We start from the raw sequence: 20,036 nt of genomic DNA, 5'->3' as shown, positions 1-20,036 counted from the left end.
GTTATTACTGTGTGAACATGACTCTGAGCAGGAAGGAGTTCAAGCCTCTTAACTTATGGGTGTTTTGTATTCACTAGAAGACTATGTACAGAGTGCAGATCTCAGGAGAAATGAATTGTCGCTTCTGTTAATGAAGTGCAGGACTTCCTTGCGTCTTTCATTTCCCCATTCTGCCAGTTAGCAGAGGTGGATTGTATTCCAGTACAAGAAGTTGGTAAAAGAGAGTTCTGTGGTACCTAGTGAGTGTTGCTGCTGGCCTGTGAGCAATACGTTGACTTGTCACGAGCGTGAAGCCATGTCCAGCTCACGTCTTCACTGTGTTGATAATTTTAAATGCCAGAAACGTTTAGTTATAGTAGAGTTGTAGGACAGAATTCCGTTTTGGAGGGGTGCATTAGCACACTATTAGATATTAACCAGGTTGAGGGATGGATAGATTCAGCTCAGTCAGAACACTCAGTCATTTCAGAAGTGGCTGCAGTCCCTCCTGGCCCAGCTGTCTCCAGGTCAGCGCCGGCACCAGCAGCAACCACACGTGAGCCCTGGGTCGCAGACAGGGGTCTAAGAGCTCAAGGACTAGACCCCCTGCACACCAGTCACCAGTCAGACTCAACAATAGGTTCTCTGCTTTAGGCAGTGCGTCTGTTGATGCAGAAAAGGTGCTCATAATTGGCGACTTGATAATCAGGAATGTTAGAAATCCTAACCATCACAAAGCAGTGGTCTCTGTAAAATGCCTTCCTGGGGCCTGAGTTTCTGACATTGAGGCGAAACTAGACACATTTTCCAGTAATGAATCTTCCACCTTGGTTGTTCACGCTGGAACAAATGATATAAATGTGCAAAAGAGCACAAAGAAACATTTCGGAATTTAGTTGTGTCTGGTCCCTTACCAATCTTATACAGAGGGGACATACCCTATAGTAGGCTATACTCCCTAAATCGCTGGTTGCATACAATAGAATAACCTTTATTAATAATTGGGACATTTTTTGGGAATGGCTTTTATAAATGGGACGGTCTCCACCTTAACCAGAGGGGATCATTAATTCTATCCCAAAATATAACAGAGAAGCTGCTTGCTTGACTACTAAGAGCACCAACCAGGCCTCAGCCATGTGATCTTAAATCGCGTGCTGTCTGTACTCCCAGCTCTAGTTCACCTCCTGTACCGACCCAGGTTCTCTACCACACGGCATCCCATCAATCACATTACTATCCAGAACCAGCTATGAGTGTGAATAGACAGAGTATTGCAACTATCACTAGACCTAGATTAGAATTCAGACGTTTCTTTAGGGGCTCCTGTGTTGACAATTTAATTTCCATTCCACTGGAAATTAAACCTAAAGGAAGGTAAACCTAAATCAGTTAAAACATGAAACTACCATAAAATGCTCACTGTTAAATGTTGGCTCACTAGGCAACAAATCAGTTCTGGTTAATGATATGGTTCTTGACACCAACTCTGACCTCTGCCTACTAACAGAAACCTGGTTTCGACCCACTGACACTATTCCTTTAGTTGAAGTCTCACCTAATGGCGAAACTTTTTTACAGAAAGCTCTTTGCTCAGGGCATGGAGGTGGCCTAGCAGCCATCTTCAGTGAGTCTCTGAGAATTGAATTAAAAACTATTAATGACTTTCACACATTTGAAGCAATGCTCCTTAAAATAGCTCCCGAATCATCTACATACATTCTTTTAGTGTACAGACCCCCCGGTAGATCCCATCCCCACTCAGCTAGTCAAAGATTCCCTCGAAGTACTGGCAGGACCTATAATTAGTATGATGAACACGTCCCTTGCATCAGGTGTTGTACCTGATCAATTTAAGGTAGCGGTTGTTAGATCAATATTGTTCTCTCTTTACATGCTGCCGCGAGAGAAGGAAAACATGAAAACATAATATTAACTTTCATTCATATTCTGGTGACACTCAAATATACATTTTGTTTACACCAAATGACAACTCTTCTCTTATCACTTTAGTTAATTGCATTAATGAAGTAAAGATTAGGATGTGTGAAAACGTGTTACTCAACTGACGTTCTATTGTTTGGAGGCAAAAATACTGACAGGACTACTATAACTTCAGCACTTAACTCAGAGGATTTAAAAATTTGCCTCAAAGACTCTGCACGTAACCTAGGCGTCATATTAGACACGAGGCTCTCATTTAACTCTCATGTTAAAACAGTATCTAAAACATGCTTACTATAGTTAAGAAATATCACAAAACTAAGGCAGTTCCTCTCCACTCAAGACAGAGAGAAATTCATACATGCTCTTGTAACAGCAGGTTAGACTACTGCAATGCCCTACTATCAGGGAGCACATATCGCACTTTCAACACCTTACAGCGAATTCAGAATGCAGGAGCTAGAATCGTTACTAGGAGCTGAAAGTACAACCATATAACCCCCATACTTAGCTCTCTTCATTGGCTTCCTGTCAGGTACAGGGCGGACTTCAAAATCCTTCTACACAGTACTTACTTACAAGGCTCTCAGAGGTCAGACACCTGTCTTTCTAATGGCACTTATTAATGTATACCACCCAAGTCGCCTGCTTAGTTCACAGAATGCAGGTCATCTTCATATTCTATGAATTAATAAAATAACAGTTGGCTGTAAAGCCTTTGGTTACAGGACCCCTATCTTATGGAACAGTCTCTCACCCTATATTCAGGATGCCGAGTCAATCTCAGTATTCAAATCCTAGCCTATTTGCTTACACTTATAAATAAAAAAATATATTTCTGGACACTTCACTCAAAGTGCTTTACAAGTAATGGGGATCCCCTACACAACCACCAGTGTACAGCCCCACCTAGATGATGCACCAGTACACTCCTCACATACCAGGTCTCAGTTGGGAGGAGAGCAGAGTGATAAAGCCAGTTCTAAGATGGGAATTATTAGAAGACCATGATTGGTAAGGGCCAGGGGGAAATTTGGTCAGGACACTGGGGTAACACCTCTACTCTTTTCAAGAAATGCCCTGGGATTTATAATGACCACAGAGTGTCAGGATCTCACTTTACGTCTCATCCAAAGGACGGCGCCTTTTTACAGTATTTACAGTAGGAGGAAGTTTGACTGAAGAGAAAGCGACTGCTTTATTCTGCTATCGAAACCACACAAAATATATGCACACATGAGGAGACCGACGGAAAACGTACACAGTTTAGGGTGGTAACTCGTTAACTACAGGCTATAGACTTATAAAGCTACACAGGACACTAAAGCTACTATAACACTATTTACATCAGCAGGGTCAGCTGCTGGTCATTGTGCTGACCCTCAGACTCCCCCCGGCTACAACTCTCAGCCTGCTTCGCGGTACCCTGAGTGCCTAGGTGTGCTTCATCCTCACCACCGGGCGAGGGCCCTACAATATATTTTAGATTACAAAATATAAACGCGGGAGCTGAAAAAGAATCTTGCAACCGATCTTTTCCGCAATTCGAAAAAAACTACACCAGAAATCCTAAATCAAAGCCGGGATCCAGGAGCCGTCGTTCAAAGCAGAAAGCCAGGAGTCTGAAACCGAGGAGTGTACTTTCCGCAATCCAGAGACCGCAGGTCCAACAGGGACAAGCAGTTCCAAGCCAAAGAGGTGTAAACGAGAACAAGCGAAAAGCAATAATAAAGCTCACATGGACTCCGAGCGAGGAGGTCAGGGAAGACTGTGCTTCAGTGTATAATGAGATGGTGGTGTGGTGGTGAATTAGTGATCCGGTAGGTTGCCTAATTCAGCGTGGTCTTCGCAACAGGGAAGCGGGGATCATAACAAGTAGCAAAGGAGCATTTTTTTCAAACATCAGCTGCATAGAGCCCTGTTACTCAGGAGTTAGTCAACGAGGCTCCCAAGTAGAGCTGGGTGTTGTAGCTTGGGCATTTCTATCCACCTCCTCCATCTGAGGGTTTATGGCAGAAACTAAACTACACTTTGCCCAATACACAGCTCATCTGTGCTTCAGAATGGAATGTGTTCAACAACTGTACAGAATAGTATGTCTTCCAGGGCGCCTTCTTGGTGGAAGGAAAAGAACTCCCTCTTGCAAACAGGTTTCCTTTTCCTGCAGGTGTCACTCATCTAACATGCTTTATGCTCAGCTGCTGAATGATACACATCTGCTGTAGTCTTACCTGGCTGCTGCTTGAACTCAGTGTCTTACTGATACATACTCCAGAGAGGCTCTTTCCATTCAGACTGATATAACCTCTGACACCACCTTTTGTTTGTGTAACCATGGAGAGTATCAATATCAATTAATTCTTTCGCACAATGTGTTTTACAAGAGTCTTGTACATACATTGTTGGATAAATATACTGTAGGACAAGTTATTTTATAGGCTACAATACCATATAATAATCCAATTTAAAGTATTGCAAAAGAAAAAGTCAACATACAGAGACACTGTCTATACTTTACACATGCAAAAGCTTTTAACATTGCACTCTTTCAGTAAGAGTGTTCTCACAAAGGACACAGAGATTTGCCACTCTTCACAAAGCGCTGTCCATTGTTCTTGAAAAGCTTGAAATTCCCCCTGATCTGCATTTTTTTTCCGTTGCAGTAACATTTTCACATATTGTTGTCTGTTAACATGGAACAAGAAAGCAAAATATTTATTAAAACATAAATATTGTAGTATTATTTACTGAAGATATTTCCTTTCAGTAACTTGGTCAGTGACTTGTACAGCTGTTCAGCTCATTGTAAGCCACCATTAGTTCTATATGCAGTTCAAAGCCACAGTCAAGTCTATATTTGTGAGCTTATTTGGGGAGCTGCTGGGATGAGACAAGACCTTTTCTACTGACATCAGTCCAGCAGAACTGTGGACCAGCTCTCACATGGGATCAACAGAGACTTCACTAACTCACTGCTGAGGTTCAGGCAGAATATGCCACAGTGTTGACCTCTCACAAACATGCGTTTTTATTTACAGGTCAGACACATTGTTAAGCAAGATGTTCTCAATTTGAAAATTTGAGCTGTTCTATGTTCAATTTACAAGAGTTGATCTGTTTTACAATCTTGTGCAATGACCTCACATCTCTAGACAACTAATATCAAAGTTTGTTTCCTACTTTTCTAGGCACACAGAGCTGTCTGTTAATCACATGAAGGACACCTGATGTCAGGAACTAACGAGGATTAGAACAATATCCACTGGTGCTCTAATAATGTTAGACACCAGATATTGCAATAGAAGATCGTAGGTCGACTGCATTATTTTAAAACTAATTTGACTAAAATCTCAAATTAAATTGAAGATATATGTGTTTCTCCTTTATGTGACAGGTGCAGATCTTCTGAAGGCTGTGCCCCAAGTTATATAAACTTTGGGTAGAAATATTTCAGTGGTACTCAAAGGTGTTTGGGAAGAATATACCCCAGACCCTGAATTAGCACTCTCTGATTGTTCAGCGACAATGTTCACATTAACCATCAGCACTGGCGTTTGGAATAATTGTGGCTGAACAAAATTGCTTCTATAGCACAAGCAATCTGGAGCCATGCCATGAGATCTGGGGCCCTTTTCCTCAATATATTTAAAAACATAGAGCTTTGTTGTTGTTGTGTGATTATGGCTGTTGCAAATTTTGACTTAACAAGAAAACTGTTAAAAAGGCAGCAGCAAATTTGAGGATTTTTAATCTATTGTCTGTTTTTCATGTTTCTCATTAAAAATATCAAAGCTTTTTTGAAGATCCCAGAGAAGTCTATCCAGAGGCCAGTCAGCCAAGCAGCAGTGCCACCTAGTGGTCAGAAAGCTGAGCACAGACGGGTAGGACTATAACGAGATGAGGGATAATGTGGGAAAAATTATAAAGCAAATATTGTTAGGATACATAGTTAAGTGTAACATTTAAATAAGGAGATGCTATACAAAAACTGTACCACTAGTAATGCTTCATTTCAAATTTGCTGTCTGTTGCATCAAAGTTTTTGTTCTGGAATCAGCCCAAACTGTGAAGAGTGACCAGATACATTCTCAGGTTCACGTGATTGTCCTGCACTGTTCAGGGGCCCAATTTATGTATTGAAAATCCTGAAGGGCAACAACAACTCTACTGTATGACCTTCACCTTCCTGTCTGGAAACAGGAGTCACTTCACAAAGTGTGGTCAAAAGTACGGTGTGGAACCATATTGTTGCAGTTGGTAAATCTCAATGACATTGTATCAGCAATTGTTACATACTCAGCCTACTTTAAAAGTTTAAATTAACATTTTGAAAGATAAATGGAAAAACCAATTACAAGTAAGGAAGTAAAAATGTAAACAATCGCCTGAAAAAAGTCACAGTTGAGTGGACTGTACACAATACTGCTTCACTTGATTACAAATGCACACACACAACTTGGTAAAGTACTAATAGGTGTTATTTTTGTAATGTGTTGTAGGTATTCATATGGCAACTGCATCTTCAATTGTACAGGTTCACCAAGCCCCATCCCACTCACCTAGTTACAGCAATGAAGTATCACACCTAAACCTGAGTTAAACCTCAGGTGAGTATTCAACCATGAATACGAACTATTGTATAAAAAAAAAAAAAGCACCCAGTCAACATAGTCAGGGATGTAATAGAAAGTTAAGACCAAGTGCTTTGAACTGACACATTATGGGAACAAGTGTTACACTGAAGTGGTTTAGGGTTAAGAGAGTGGAAGGCATTGAGGACCCCAGTCACAGCCTCAACTTACATCCCTGTTTAGGGCCACTGGAAAAGACCGATCAGTGATGCTCCCAAAGAAACATGGGGGCACTCTAGCTAATCCAGTCATGCACAAAACTGGGACTAAGCCACTGTGGAAAGAGACTAGGTGTTTCATTATCTTATTACAGCCAAAGAGCCATGTGAGTAGAGGGCTTTCAGGTCTGGATATTAATGCCTAATGGGACATGCCAGGTAGTCTTCCTCATTAAATCAGGAAGACTGGTTTTAAGATCATTAACCAATTTGAAGCTACAGAATTAGACACCACAGAAGAACAGGGTTTTTCAGGCATTTTTATTGCAGCACAGAGAAAACCCAAGACGGGCATTAATGCCTCATTCCACTCGGAACCCTTCATGCAGCCCACTCATGCCCGTCACTTTCCACTCAGGACCAGACCACACAGGCTGCTCAGACCTGGCACCTCTGGACTCGGCCATCTTTGCACACAACCCAGAGGATTCCTCGGTCATAGGACACATGCCTGGCCACACCAGCTGCCCTTAGAGCCCACCAGCTCCTGCCAAAGGGGTTACAGGCATCAACACCAAGCCTGCAGGAAAAGGAACAGGGTTAGAGCAGCCTAGAATTAGGACAGTCATTCATGCAACCATGTGCATTAAACCCTCCCCCAGCTCACCTCTTGAAGACCACTCCATTCCTGTTCACCCCATACACACTGCCATCTGAGCCCACCTCCACCAGGGACAGGGAGCCCTGAATGGGGTACCACCTGTCAGAGCCTCTGCAGGAATCCCCACTCACATCCAGCTTGACAAAGATCTGGTCCAGCCTGTTCACTCCCCAGCAGCCAAAAGGCCCACAGGAATAGTACTTGAGGGAGCCCACAACAGGAATCCAGGGGATGTTGCCCTGGCCAGCATACTGCAGCACAGGCCCGCTGTTCAGGCAGAAGATGGAATTGGCAGCATTGACACCAACCACGAACTTGTCTCCACCAGCATCAATCTGGATGAGGGAGCCTGCAGAGGAGAGCAAGAAACAGCTGTTCTCAGCAGGGGTAGTGCAGTGCTCATTTCTCAGTATTAAGTCATGAACACTTGAGGAATGAAAGATGTTCTGGCTGAAAGCAGCCACTAACCATGGATAAACTTGAAAGCCATCATTTCTAACCCATATAGATCAGCTGCAGCCTCACCTGGCTGTACTTGGATCCACTTTCCCCGAAGCCACTTGAACACAAGGCTGGCGACACTCACACTCCAGAGCCCTGCTGGCCCCACACTCACATGTTTCCCCTTCATGGCCAGAGAGACCCAGCTGTTGCCCTGGTAGCTGACCAGGTTGTCTGCATTGTCGACTCCACACACCCTTCCAGCACCAGCATCTATCTGCTTCAGACTGCCAGGCACAGCCCGACACTGCAGGGCTTCAGCCACAGACACTGGGAAGGAGAGGACACCACTGGGTCAATGATCACTTAAAAGCAGCCTGAGCTGAGGGCAACATAGGATCATGAGCATCCGACAGAGGGACTAAGTCAGTATACAAGGACAGAAGAAACAAGCCAATAGGGCATTAATGAATCAGCAACAACCACAAGTGAACAGAGCTCCATACACAGAATCAAAGGTTTGCAGAACTTCAAGAGCACACAAACATCCATGTCATGGACTTAACACTCAGCACAGTGGTGTGGATTAAGAACTGCAGCCTCACAGTTCCTGGGGTTGATGTCCAACTGAATTTCCTGCTGTGTGGAGCTTGCATGTCTTCCATGTGGATTTTCTCTATGGGATGTAATGGAAAGTTACTGAAAAAAAGTGTTTTATCCTAAATATGTCTTTTTACGGGCAGAGCTGTGTTGTAAAAGCAGCTGGATTCTTAGAACAAAGTGTGATTGTACACAGCGAGTCAAGGCCATGGGATGTTCTAAGAATATGTTGATCTCCGTCCCAGCAAAAAGGCGATGGGTAACTGCACGTAGCTGTCTTCTCTGTCCTAAGCCTAAGACCTATAAGGACTGGAAAATTACAGTCTCGCCTGTCTTTGTTTTACCAACCTACCATAATGAAGTAAACAAGTTGAGGTGTTGCATCAGCTAAGTGTATAAAATAAGGGACCTTTTCCTATTTTACTTTGAAAATCAGCTCTCACTTGCTGCACAGACTGGTGGTTGCTGTTTTTCCCTATTGCGCAATATGAATAAATGCCTTACTGAGTGAATGAGAACACCTCTCCTGGCTCGTCTTTGAAAAAATTCCAAGACAGGGACCAGTTTGCTGCCAATTTAGAAAGGCATCCTGGCTTTTCAAAATAGTTTACAGGTATGTAAAAGGTTATGTCCATGATTAAAAAATTGCAGCTTAACACAGACAACACAGCAACAGTGTAACGAATGATACAATAATAATAATACTATACATACAGTACAATCAGTACAGTGAGAAGTGCACTACGAAGAGTTACTCACAGTCCATAACACACAAAGAACAGAACAGTACACAAATTGCACAATATAAATATGAATATAAATGTATTGCACTGGTCCCTGGCATATATTGCCCAAAAACGTCTTTAAACGGGAAAAAGAAAAAGAACAGCTGGATCAGTTTACTGTTCAGTCCAGAAACAGGTCCCTGTCAATGTTGCCTCTGCCCAGACACACAGTGGATGCGTTGTACAGTCTTATGGCAGAAGGCAAGAATGACCTCCTGTAGCGCTCCCTGTCGCACCGTGGTTCGATCAGTCTATTGCTGAACGTGCTCTTCAATCTCACAAGCATGTCATAGAGGGGATGGGAGACGTTGTCCATGATGGCCTCTACCACTGCGTAGAAAATGGCACTCGCCACCACCAACTGATAGAACATATGTAGCATCTTACTACATACATTGAAGGACCTGAGCCTCCTCAAGAAGTAAAGTCGGCTCTGACCCTTCTTGTAGATGGCCTCGATGTTCTTAGACCATTCCATCGTCAATGTGCACTCCCAGGTACTTGTACGAGTCCACCATCTCCACGCCACTCCCATGGATATAGACAGGAGTATGTTTGACGCTTTTCCTCCTGAAATCTAACACCAGTTCCTTCATCTTTGTTACATTCAATTGCAGGTGGTTCTCCCCACACCACTCCACAAAGCTGCTGACCTCTTCCTCTGCACTCTTCCTCCTGCCCATTCTTGATACATCCCACTGTAGCGGCAAGGCTTATTAAAATACAAATATAAATATTAAAAGCTGAGATTCTCCAGCAACCCTAATAAATGGCCATCTCTTGCGCCTTACTGTCTGGGAGAGTCTTATTCAAAGTTGTTTACAACCCTAAGGTCAGAGTGCATTGTTAACCATCCTCAGCCAATCAGGAACTGGTAGGGCAGGTTAACCCCACGTGGGTCTCGAATGCCCACAGAACTTTCAACCAACGAACGACCGTAGTTCCTCCAAGTAAAATAGGCAGCACAGGGCTTCCTCGGGGCGCCTCCCGGATATTCTCAGACTCAGGTCCTCCTGGACATCCTCAGACTTAGGTCGGACCACCACGTAACGGCCAGTGTGTCCGAGAGTCAGAACTTCACTTCAACAAGTGAACTACGGTCAGAACTGTGGACAGCTGAATCTGTGGATTCAGGACTTGCGCTACATCAGGAACGAACCGGTCTTCTTCCTGTCTAAAGAGTGTGACCTGCTTGGACCCACAGTCACTTTTCTCCTGTGGACAAACTCTGCTAGTTTCAGCCAACACTAACTAGCCAGTCTTCAGAGAACATCAGCAGAACACCGCAGCAGAAATCTCTCCCACTTTTCTCTCGCTGAACCAGCACTGCCTGGCACCGAGCCAGAGAACGCCGATTGGACACAGCAACAAGCCTGCAGCTGTTTGTGTCCGCGGGAGATCTGAATCCACACAGATTGGATGAGTATTCAACATTCTGCATTACAGCTCGAGAATTCAATTGTTACCTCAACCTGAGATTATATCAATTTAATTCCTATGAGTGATGTACTTGCTTTTGAGTATCTAGTGTAGAAGTTGTAATCCAAGTTTATTTACATAACGGTCTAAATGAATGATATACTGAACGTATGTCCCTCTTGGTTTGTAACTCTTCATGACTGAATATATACCTTTTGTATTCTGCTAACCCTCACAATAAGATCTGTTATGTTTATATGCACATTTTATGTATTAATAAATGTATTGTGGTGTATTAGTATCCGTGTGTGCGTTGCTGAGTATCCCTCTGGGTCGGTCTTATAATAGCCATCAAAGAATCATTTTGTGACTTAATGCTACAATTAATAATTGTCCCAGTAAATGCACAAAACCCCTACATTTATTGGTGTCTCATGAGAGGATGCCTACCCCACAATTGCACAATTGCAGCACATCTGAGAACATCTGCAGGTGGCATGACTCTGAGTTGTATTTAAAGTCCAAAGTATAGAGGGTGAAGCGGAACGGAGAAAGAACTGTCTCTGAGGAGCCCCTGTGTTACTTACTACCTGTTCAGACACACAGTTCTGAAGTCTCACAGACTGTGGTCTGCCTGTCAGATAGTCAGTGATCCACAAGATCATGGAGGCACAGACTTGTATCTCCTCCAGCTTCCTCCTTAGAAGTAAGGGCTGGATAGTATTGAAGGCACTGGAGTCAAAAAACATAATCCTTACAGTGCTGCCAGTCTTGTCCAGGTGTGAGTAAGCCCTTAGCAGCATGTAGATGATTGCAACCTCCACACCAAAACTGGGCTGGTAGGCGAACTGTAGGGTGTCCAGTGATAAACTATCTAGAGATCTCAGGTGGGATAAGACCAGCCTCTCCAGTGCCTTCATGACATGAGAAGTCAGCTCTACTGGTCTGTAGTCATTGAGGACAGAGGGGCACCCTTTCTTTGGTACCGGGACCAGGCATGATGTCTTCCAGAGCACAGGGACTCTCTCCAAGCGCAGTCTCAGGTTGAACAGTTGCTGGAGCACTCCACTCAGCTGATCCGCACAAGCCCTCAAAACTCTGGGACAGACGTCATCTGGACCTGTGGCCTTACCCTGGTGAAGCCTCTTCAGCTCCCTGTTCACCTGGTCAGCCGTGATGGTCAGCCTGGCCTGGGGGATGGTGCTCATAGCGCTGTAGGTGCTGCAGGTGTTAATGGCGGAGGTGTTGGAGAGTGGCAGCTGTGGGGGATGGGGGGGTGAGTAGCTGTCAGGGGTTGTAGCTGTAGGCGGCCATGATTGTGGGGGATGGAGGAGGTGTTGGGCAGTCGCAGCTGTGAAGGCTTAGGGAGCATGTGGCTGTGAGGGGATGGGTGTTGAGCCACAGAGGACCCTGAATCAAACCTGTTAAAAACTGGTTCAACTTGTTGGGCATCTCCAGGTTCCCCTCTGTTGCACCCCCAGCCTGTTTGAAGCCAGTGACCTCTCACATGCTCCTCCATACGTCCCTCACCCTATTCCTTTACAGCTTGTCCTCTACCTTCCTCCTGTAGGCGTCCTTGTTCTCTCTAAACTTCTGCTTTAGCTCCCTCTGTACACCCTTTTCCTTATCCCCCCTCCTAAAGGCTCTCTTCTTATCATTCAGAAGAGCCTTCAGGTTGCTGGTGATCCAGGGTTTGTTATTGGAAAAGCAGTGTACGTCTTTGGTGGGGATGGTGTTGTGTACGCAGAAGTTAATGTAGTCAGTGACACAGTCCACCATGTTGTCTATGTCGTCCCCATGTGGGTCGCACAGCACATCCCAGTTGGTAGCCTCCAGACCACCACATAGATCCTCCATAGCCTCTTAAGACCATCTCCTCACAGTCCTAATGCCCGAGGTTGGCGCTGGACAATAGGCGTGTATAGTGGTGTAAGCAAGACAAGGTTGTGATCTGATCTGCCAAGGGGGGGAAGGGCTGTGGAACTATATGCATCCTTAGCGTTGGCATAAAATAAGTCCAGTGTTTTCTTTTCTCTGGTCGGGCACTTAACAAACTGGGGGAAAGTAGGCAAAGTGATGGAAATAGAGACGTGGTTTAAGTCCCCTGAAATAGCTATAAAAGCGCTAGGGTGCTTTGTTTGTAGCCTGGCTGTGACTGTGTGTTTGATGTCTCACGTTGCCTCTGCGTTCGCCGTGGGTGGAATGTAAACAACAACAAAGATGGTGCATGTAAACTCCCGCGGCAGATAGTATGGATGCAGTCCTATGGCAACCAGTTCAATGTCCGGGTTACAGAAGCGCTCCTTACATGAATATGTCCAGGATTCCACCATCTGTTGTTGACAAGCAGAGCGAGCCCCCTCCTTTCCTCTTACAGCTCACGGTGCTTCTGTCCGCCCGCACCGGCTGAAAGCCGCCGATGGTAACATTTGAGCCACGTCTCGGTGAAACACATGATACTGTATTCTCTATACTCCCTCTGGCTCCTCACCAGTTCGTCCATCTTGTTCACTAAGGACCTCGCATTTCCCATGATGATCGAAGGAAGATAGGGTTTAAATCTCCCTCTCTTTGCCTTTTGCGTCACACCAGCCCTACAGCCTCGGCTTCTCCTCCTCAGCTACTCTGGAACTGATGGCTTCTCTCCAGTGAGTAGAGCCGGACGCGTTAGCGCGATCAGCTGGTCCCGCGTGTAGACAATGCCTCTGTAGCTATCGCCATTGCAACCCAATAGAAACAGAGGTCCGAGTATCAGAAAAAACAAGAAAAGGTATCTCAGCTTTCCTAGCATCCATCATATTGTGATCGCAAATCTAGTTGCTGGCAAGGGTATGAAGAAAAAACACTAACACACTACCGTTAACTAACTGAAAGAAACAGGCTGCCATTAACACAGTGCCATCTTCTTAGATGCGTTGTTGTAGCTGCTTGTTGCCCTGTTTAAGGTAGAAGGTCAGTCCAGATTGAAAAGAGATGAGCACGTCGGGTGCAGTCTGGAGCTCATACAGGACTGTGCCACAGTCATGGGATTCACAGTCTGTCTTGGATCTCCATTAACTCACTTGTGAGTTTCGGTTCAGTGCTGCAGGGGTTCAGGCAAAGACCTTCAAGCTTGTGGTGGTGGAACACCTGTTCCAGTGTGGGCTGCCCACGAAAGACCTGCTTTGATATGATTGGAGACATAAGACTTCAAATCAGCTTTCTAGATGAAGTGAAAAACAACTGAGCCGCCCTGCAGTGAATGGAACCTTTCTGAGCTGCTGTACATATCAGAAAGCACTCTGGCTCCTTCTGGATTCTCTCAGAGGTTGACAGCTCAGGGGATTCATTTTGTGTTGAATGTGGAGTTAGTCTTCTCCACAGCCTTCTCATAATGACCTTATTCTATACCTGATTTAAAATCACAGCTATTGATTTCACATGGGGTCATAAACTGCATACAGTACCATTTATTTTAATGATGGTGCTTGTTTAACAATAAAACTGAAAAAAAAATACAATTAACAAAACATTTGATTCAGCATAATCATGTCCAATATAATAAAGTTTATAAAGTGTCAACATCATTAGAGATGTGGCAAGAAGATTTCAAATAGGATCATAACAGTGGTCCCAGGAGAAACAAATACAACTCAACTTGAACTTGAACTTTATTGCCATATGTAACTTATACTCATTTTTCTATACTTTCTATACTCATTTTTGATGTACTGGCAGTAAATAGGATTTTCTTTTAATTCACAGTTTCCATATTTTAGAGACCCCCCAAAATTTCACAAATGGTCTCTTCAGGGGAGCTTGTGCCTTATTCAGGGGAGCTAAGCTCCCCCAAGCTCCCCCGTAATTCGCACTACGTGTTACAGTACAGAAAGAGAAGAGGCCAAAACACAACAGAGGAAAGGAACCCAAAACTCCTCAGTAAGGAGAAGAAAAACCTCTGGGGGTCCAAGGTCAACTAGGTGCCCAACCCCTCTGGGCATGCTAACATTATACAATTAAAAAAAAGTACTAAGTGTGGAGTATTAAACCTTCCATCATGTCCTTCTGTGTGACAGTACTGTAAAACCCTGGGTTCGGTAAAATGTTTCAGGCATTCATGTAAAGGACAACAGAGCTTTCACTGGCCGATTATCAAACTTTGTTGATAAAACAAAAAAAAACTAGCCGACCAAGCCAGAAGAAGACAAAGAATCAAAATAATGGACACAATGAGAGCCTGCATTCTCTCCTCAACCGTCCACACCACACTTTTCCTTGGGTCAGAGATTAAATACAACTTCACTCACACCAAACAAATTACCACACACTGAACACTGAACATGTTAAACCAAATATGTCTCACATTAGACCCACCGTGGAAAAAGAAATGTCCACGTTTCTAGGTAACATTCCTATAAGTAAATAAAAACATAACTAAACTTTATAACAAGTAACAAATACTAGAACAAACAAGTATTAGATGTAAGATCATTAAACAATATGAAACCACTGAAACACTTTGTGTACATTTTTGTTTAACTTTGTTTTACAATATAATCCCTGAAACGGGCTGGCAACTTAACAGGCCTGCGACCTGGCAGTCGTGATGACTGCTCGGGGTTATCAGGGGAGCAGGAGGTACTGTCCACTTGAGATGCTACCTGAGCTGCACTGTGATCTGATTCCCCTGGACGGTGTTGGACGTGTTGTGCAGTGGACTGTTCATTAATTGTATGTCTGGCAGGATGGTGGCACTGCTTTACACCAGAGAAAATGATGGAAGGCAACGCAGGGATAGCACTAGGTACCAGCACATCTGGGTTGTCCTGGGGTGGCACCCTTTGTGTTGTTGGTATGACCTGGCACCAGGACTGGGGCTGCAAAAAGGTCGGCTATGACTGATGCAGCTGCATGAAGGAGATCTGCCTCTGCTGTATAGCTGAGGAGCAGTAGAATCTGTTTGATGTCGACAGTCACAGCAAGGACTACAGTGGCTATCCCAGGGCCCCTCTGGGGACTGTGGTCTCCTACGCGCAGCAGATGAAGACTGGACCTCTGGGGAATGAGAATGGGTACATGCCTGGGTGCGAGTCAGTGATGTTACAGCTGACTGCAGTCTGTCCACTTGAAGTGTAAGTTTGTCTAGCTGGGCTTCTAGCTTGTCAGCGCTGGTATTAGACAAGCTATGCACTGGCGTTGAGAGAGCAGGCGGTGGAGTAGTCACCTCCAAAGGTTCATTAGGCTGATGCGGCCGTGCATTCAGATATGTTTGAAATGTCCTGAGTTCCTGTTTTTGTCCAAAAACGGATTACATGTGCTTGCAAGTTTTATCATAATCACATTTCACTGTATCTGGGAGACTGTCCCAATAACTAAATGCAGCACCTGCCAATCTCGATGGAAGAATTTTGGCTATTTGTGTTTTATCCATACTGAAGTCTCACAGCACACTTGAAAACGTCTAACCCACTGTGAAAAACTTTCGGTTCCTTCACCAGTGAAATCCGCCGGCAAAATAGCTTTGAAGTGCACCACAGCAGTGAATGTGTCATCGTCAGACATGTCTGTAGACATACTCAATTTCAAAACTGGGACAAAAGGCCTCCCACAGGGAGCAGAGGGCCTTGAGGGACTGTGCGGGGCAACTCCTCCGGCACAGGCCGCGCTCCTGCAGCCTTCCAGCAGAGCACCGGCCCCACGTCAGGATCAGCTGCCTGACGCTGCGCCAACTCTGACAGGCCCACCCCAAACGGCCCCTCCAGGGCCGTGGCCACAGCGCTCGCCTCCACTACGGTGCGGAGGGCCCCCTCACGCTGCTCCCGCCGGGCGCAGTAGTGGCAGTCCTCACAGGGGCGCCGCGAGAGAGCGTCGGCGTTGAGATGGCGAGATGCTCCTTAAAGCTGCGCAGCTCTGCGACGGTGCATGGAGTCGCCCAACCCCTCACTGCGGCGACCTTACCTAGGTCTGTAGCCACCCCTCGTGGTCCAACAACATGTCCCAATAAGGTCACCTCCCGCCGCAGGAGCTCGCACTTGCGGGGGTTGGGCCTCAGGCCAGCACTGTCTGGAGGTTCGTCAGGGCCTGGTCGAAACCCCGGGCATGGACCAGCAGGTCGTCCAGGTACAGCACACACTGGTTCCGCAGGACCGATGCCAGCACCCTCTCCATCAGCCTCTCGAACGTCGCCGTGGCATTGCACAGGAAAAAGGGCATGACAGATAACTGCCAGGGGCCCTGGCCGATGGAAAAGGCCGTCTTCGGGCGAACATCTGGAGAGAGCGGTACCTGCCAGCAGCCGCAGCGGATGTCAAGGGAGCTGAACCAGGTCGACCCGGTGATGTAGTCCGAGGCGTCGTTGGTACTATGAGCGCCTAGGTGCGCTTCCTCCTCACCGCCAGCGAGGGCGTTACAATACTAAAGGAGCAACGTGGTAGCTAATCAACAGCTAATAATAACCTAATAGTTAACTCCAGGCAATAAAAAAGTTGTACTCCTTTTAAAGCATGTTCTGTTGAAATTATGAGAAAACAATCTATATCGTGATATATATCGTTACTGTGCAAAATTAAAATCATGCTGGGCAAACAATTTTTTTAAGTTTTAAAAAAAGAAATCGAAAATATGATACAGTGAAGTGTCCCTGTCTGAGACAGTGCATGAATTTAAAAGCTGTAAAAACCGGGTTTAGATCATTAAAAACCACTTTTAATGTGCAAGAAACGGGTGATCAGCTTAGAATGTTTGTGTACATTGTACGTTTTTTACTTTATAATTAAACCTTTATAATAATTGAATCTCATAAATGGAGTTTATAACGTAAGTTCGGGAGGGGTGACAACAACCTTACTCAATCGTCCTCAGCTGTCAGTAATTAGCAATCGCTCCCGTCATCCTTCCTCCACCAGACGTGCAGAAACAATCTCCTTCCCTTCTCTTCCTGTGGTGTGTATGGAAGCATGTTTCCACCAGGGAGTAAAAAAAAACCGTGCTATGGTACAGTATCTCAGAATTGTGACTTAATATCTCAGAATTGCGACTTAAAATCATTCATAAATCGTACAAGATCTAAAGGCATGAAGACTTGCATTTTCAAGTGTCCTGATAAAAATCAAATTAATGTAGGTCTACAATAGTTTTGCTCATAATAATCCCTACACGGTTTGCAAGACACCATTATAGAGGACTTGTTTTGTCGTGGTTACACAAACCATTAAATTTTGGTGTTATTGGAGGAATCACACAATGTAAAACTGAGTCTTCGGACTTTGGAAGGAATGCTGTGTGAAAATTCTACTATGTTTTATACTATTATACTTATTAAAGATCTCTTCTTTGAGTTCCATAAAGTGATTTCGCAAACCTTATTTTAAAACAACTGATTTCTATTGTGTATTGTGAAGTGCTGACTGCCTGGAATAATCTCAGAATAAGTCCAACTCACCCTCACGCTCCCAGTGGACGACCTTCAGTGATGCATGCCTTCCCCAGGTGATATGGCGCACAGAACTGCTTGCAGGCAGTTGACCAAATCAAAGTTGATATCTGTGGAGAAAACTGTTGTGTGAAGGACTACCCCTGTGATGAGGATGTCTATAATCTTTGTGTTGAACTGATGGCTGAACACAACCTTGCAATGCCAGATGATGTGTTTGAAATCACTGACCTTTACTTAAGACTATGTGAAATGGTCCTCAATGGGCTGGACCTTGAGTAGGAATAGGAGAATAGGGGACTTCGCACTCTCTGGATAAGATAAACTGCTTATAAACGTGGGATCTACTGTAGGTATAAGGGTGTTTTGTTTTTCTCAAATGCCACAGCAGATGTCACCACTCTGAATGTGTGGTCTTTAGATCTGATTTAACATTGAGTGTAAAATAGGATGAAACAGGGAACAAATGAAAGTAAATGCGCCAAAAGATGCAAACAGTGTGAACAATCTTTAATGGTTCACACATAAAACCAACCCAACTTTGATTTGACAATAACATTACCTCATCTCTCTCATTTCCTTTCACCAAATGCAATGAAAATAGAGTACAAATAATATTCACTAAACGCAAGGCATTCGAACTCATTGAATTTGAACTCATCTGCAATCTTGACGTTTCATAAAAATGTCGGACAAAATCCACAAATAGCCAAACTAGTCAAACACAAATAAAAAAATTCAGGTTCTGCAAAGTTACCGCGACCCCAAGAAACGTCTAACTGAAGAGTTAATGACAAAGATTAATTCTAAATCAAGTGCTGACCAAAGTGAGCACTTAGAATTCATCTTTGTCATGAACTGTCCAGTTGTTGTGCAAATAAACTCTGCTGCCATATTGTGACAACGCAAAAGTTGTAACAGTATTAGACACTAGATGGCAGCAGAGGTCATTGGCACAAGTGCTTGGTAGCTTAGAGAATGCACATGGCTCAAAAAAAGAACGTGTTTAACTGCATCACCATACTTTATTGAAGGTGAAAAAACATCCAGTTTCTCACTCAATATATGAACAATCAGTCTAAAAGAAATTCTTGTACCAAAATGACAAAAATAAAAGTGCAATTTAACCTGAGACTTTTTAATTTCTTAAGTCAGTGGTTCTCAAACTTTTTGGGCCAAGTACCACCCCTAATCCAACTAAAGCATCCAGGTACCACCTACAAGTCATCATCTCATAGGAACCCCAGAAATTCTCAATGACCAACATGAGCGCGCGTGCACACACACTCACACATACATATAATAAATATTATAATAAACTTTATTTGATATAGCACCTTTAAAGGTGGCTTCTCAAAGTGTTTTACAGAAAAAAACAGTAACAACAACTAATAAAAAAGCACAATTTCAGTGAGAGGGGTGAGCCTGTTTAGTCGAGCAAAGCAGAGGTGATTTAATTTTTCGAGCCTTGATACAATTCACAACAGAGTCTAACAGATATTAAATCGTCAGGCATTTTCTTGACGGCAAAGGTCTCGCGGTGGATGTTACAATGCGTCCATTCATTTCTGAAGCAACCTCTTTAATTCGTGCAACTACACCGTTATGTCGGCTTGTCATCGCTCTAGCACCGTCTGTACAAACTCTGACGCGTTTTATCCAGTCGATGCCATTCTCTTCGATAAATTCATTCAGAAGCTGAAACGTGCTCTGCTGTAGTTCCTGTCGGTAGCGGTTTACAGAACAGAAAGTCCTAACGGGGCGTGCCCTCAAACTCGTATCTAACGTAAGCAAACGAACCGGCCAAATCGACTACAGACTCATCTAATTGCAGTGAGAAGCATCGGCTCATCTGAACGTGCTCTATCAGCGTACTTTTGACATCATCCGCCATTTCAATAATTCTGTGAGTGAATGTCTTTCAGAGGGGGCAGCAGGTCGAGCTGTTTAGCAGCTTTTTCTCCACACAATACGTGTCAGCTCTTTTGCCAACGGCAAATAAGGTTC

General features: G+C 44.3%; 1 protein-coding gene across 1 annotated transcript; it reads right to left on the bottom strand.

Moving 5' to 3' along the window:
• Positions 1-7,014: 7,014 nt before the first annotated feature.
• LOC138225246 (fish-egg lectin-like) lies at positions 7,015-8,146 on the bottom strand. Its single transcript, XM_069184774.1, has 3 exons — positions 7,899-8,146; positions 7,380-7,722; positions 7,015-7,292 (listed from the first exon to the last, which is right to left on the bottom strand). Exons 1-3 carry the CDS (start codon positions 8,002-8,004, stop codon positions 7,151-7,153), a joined length of 591 nt encoding a protein of 196 aa, XP_069040875.1. The 5' UTR covers positions 8,005-8,146; the 3' UTR covers positions 7,015-7,150.
• Between the last annotated feature and the right edge of the window lie 11,890 nt (positions 8,147-20,036).

This window comes from Lepisosteus oculatus, chromosome 27 (assembly GCF_040954835.1).
Source record: "Lepisosteus oculatus isolate fLepOcu1 chromosome 27, fLepOcu1.hap2, whole genome shotgun sequence".
Taxonomy (NCBI): domain Eukaryota; kingdom Metazoa; phylum Chordata; class Actinopteri; order Semionotiformes; family Lepisosteidae; genus Lepisosteus; species Lepisosteus oculatus.
This window is presented reverse-complemented; position numbering and strand designations above follow the sequence as displayed.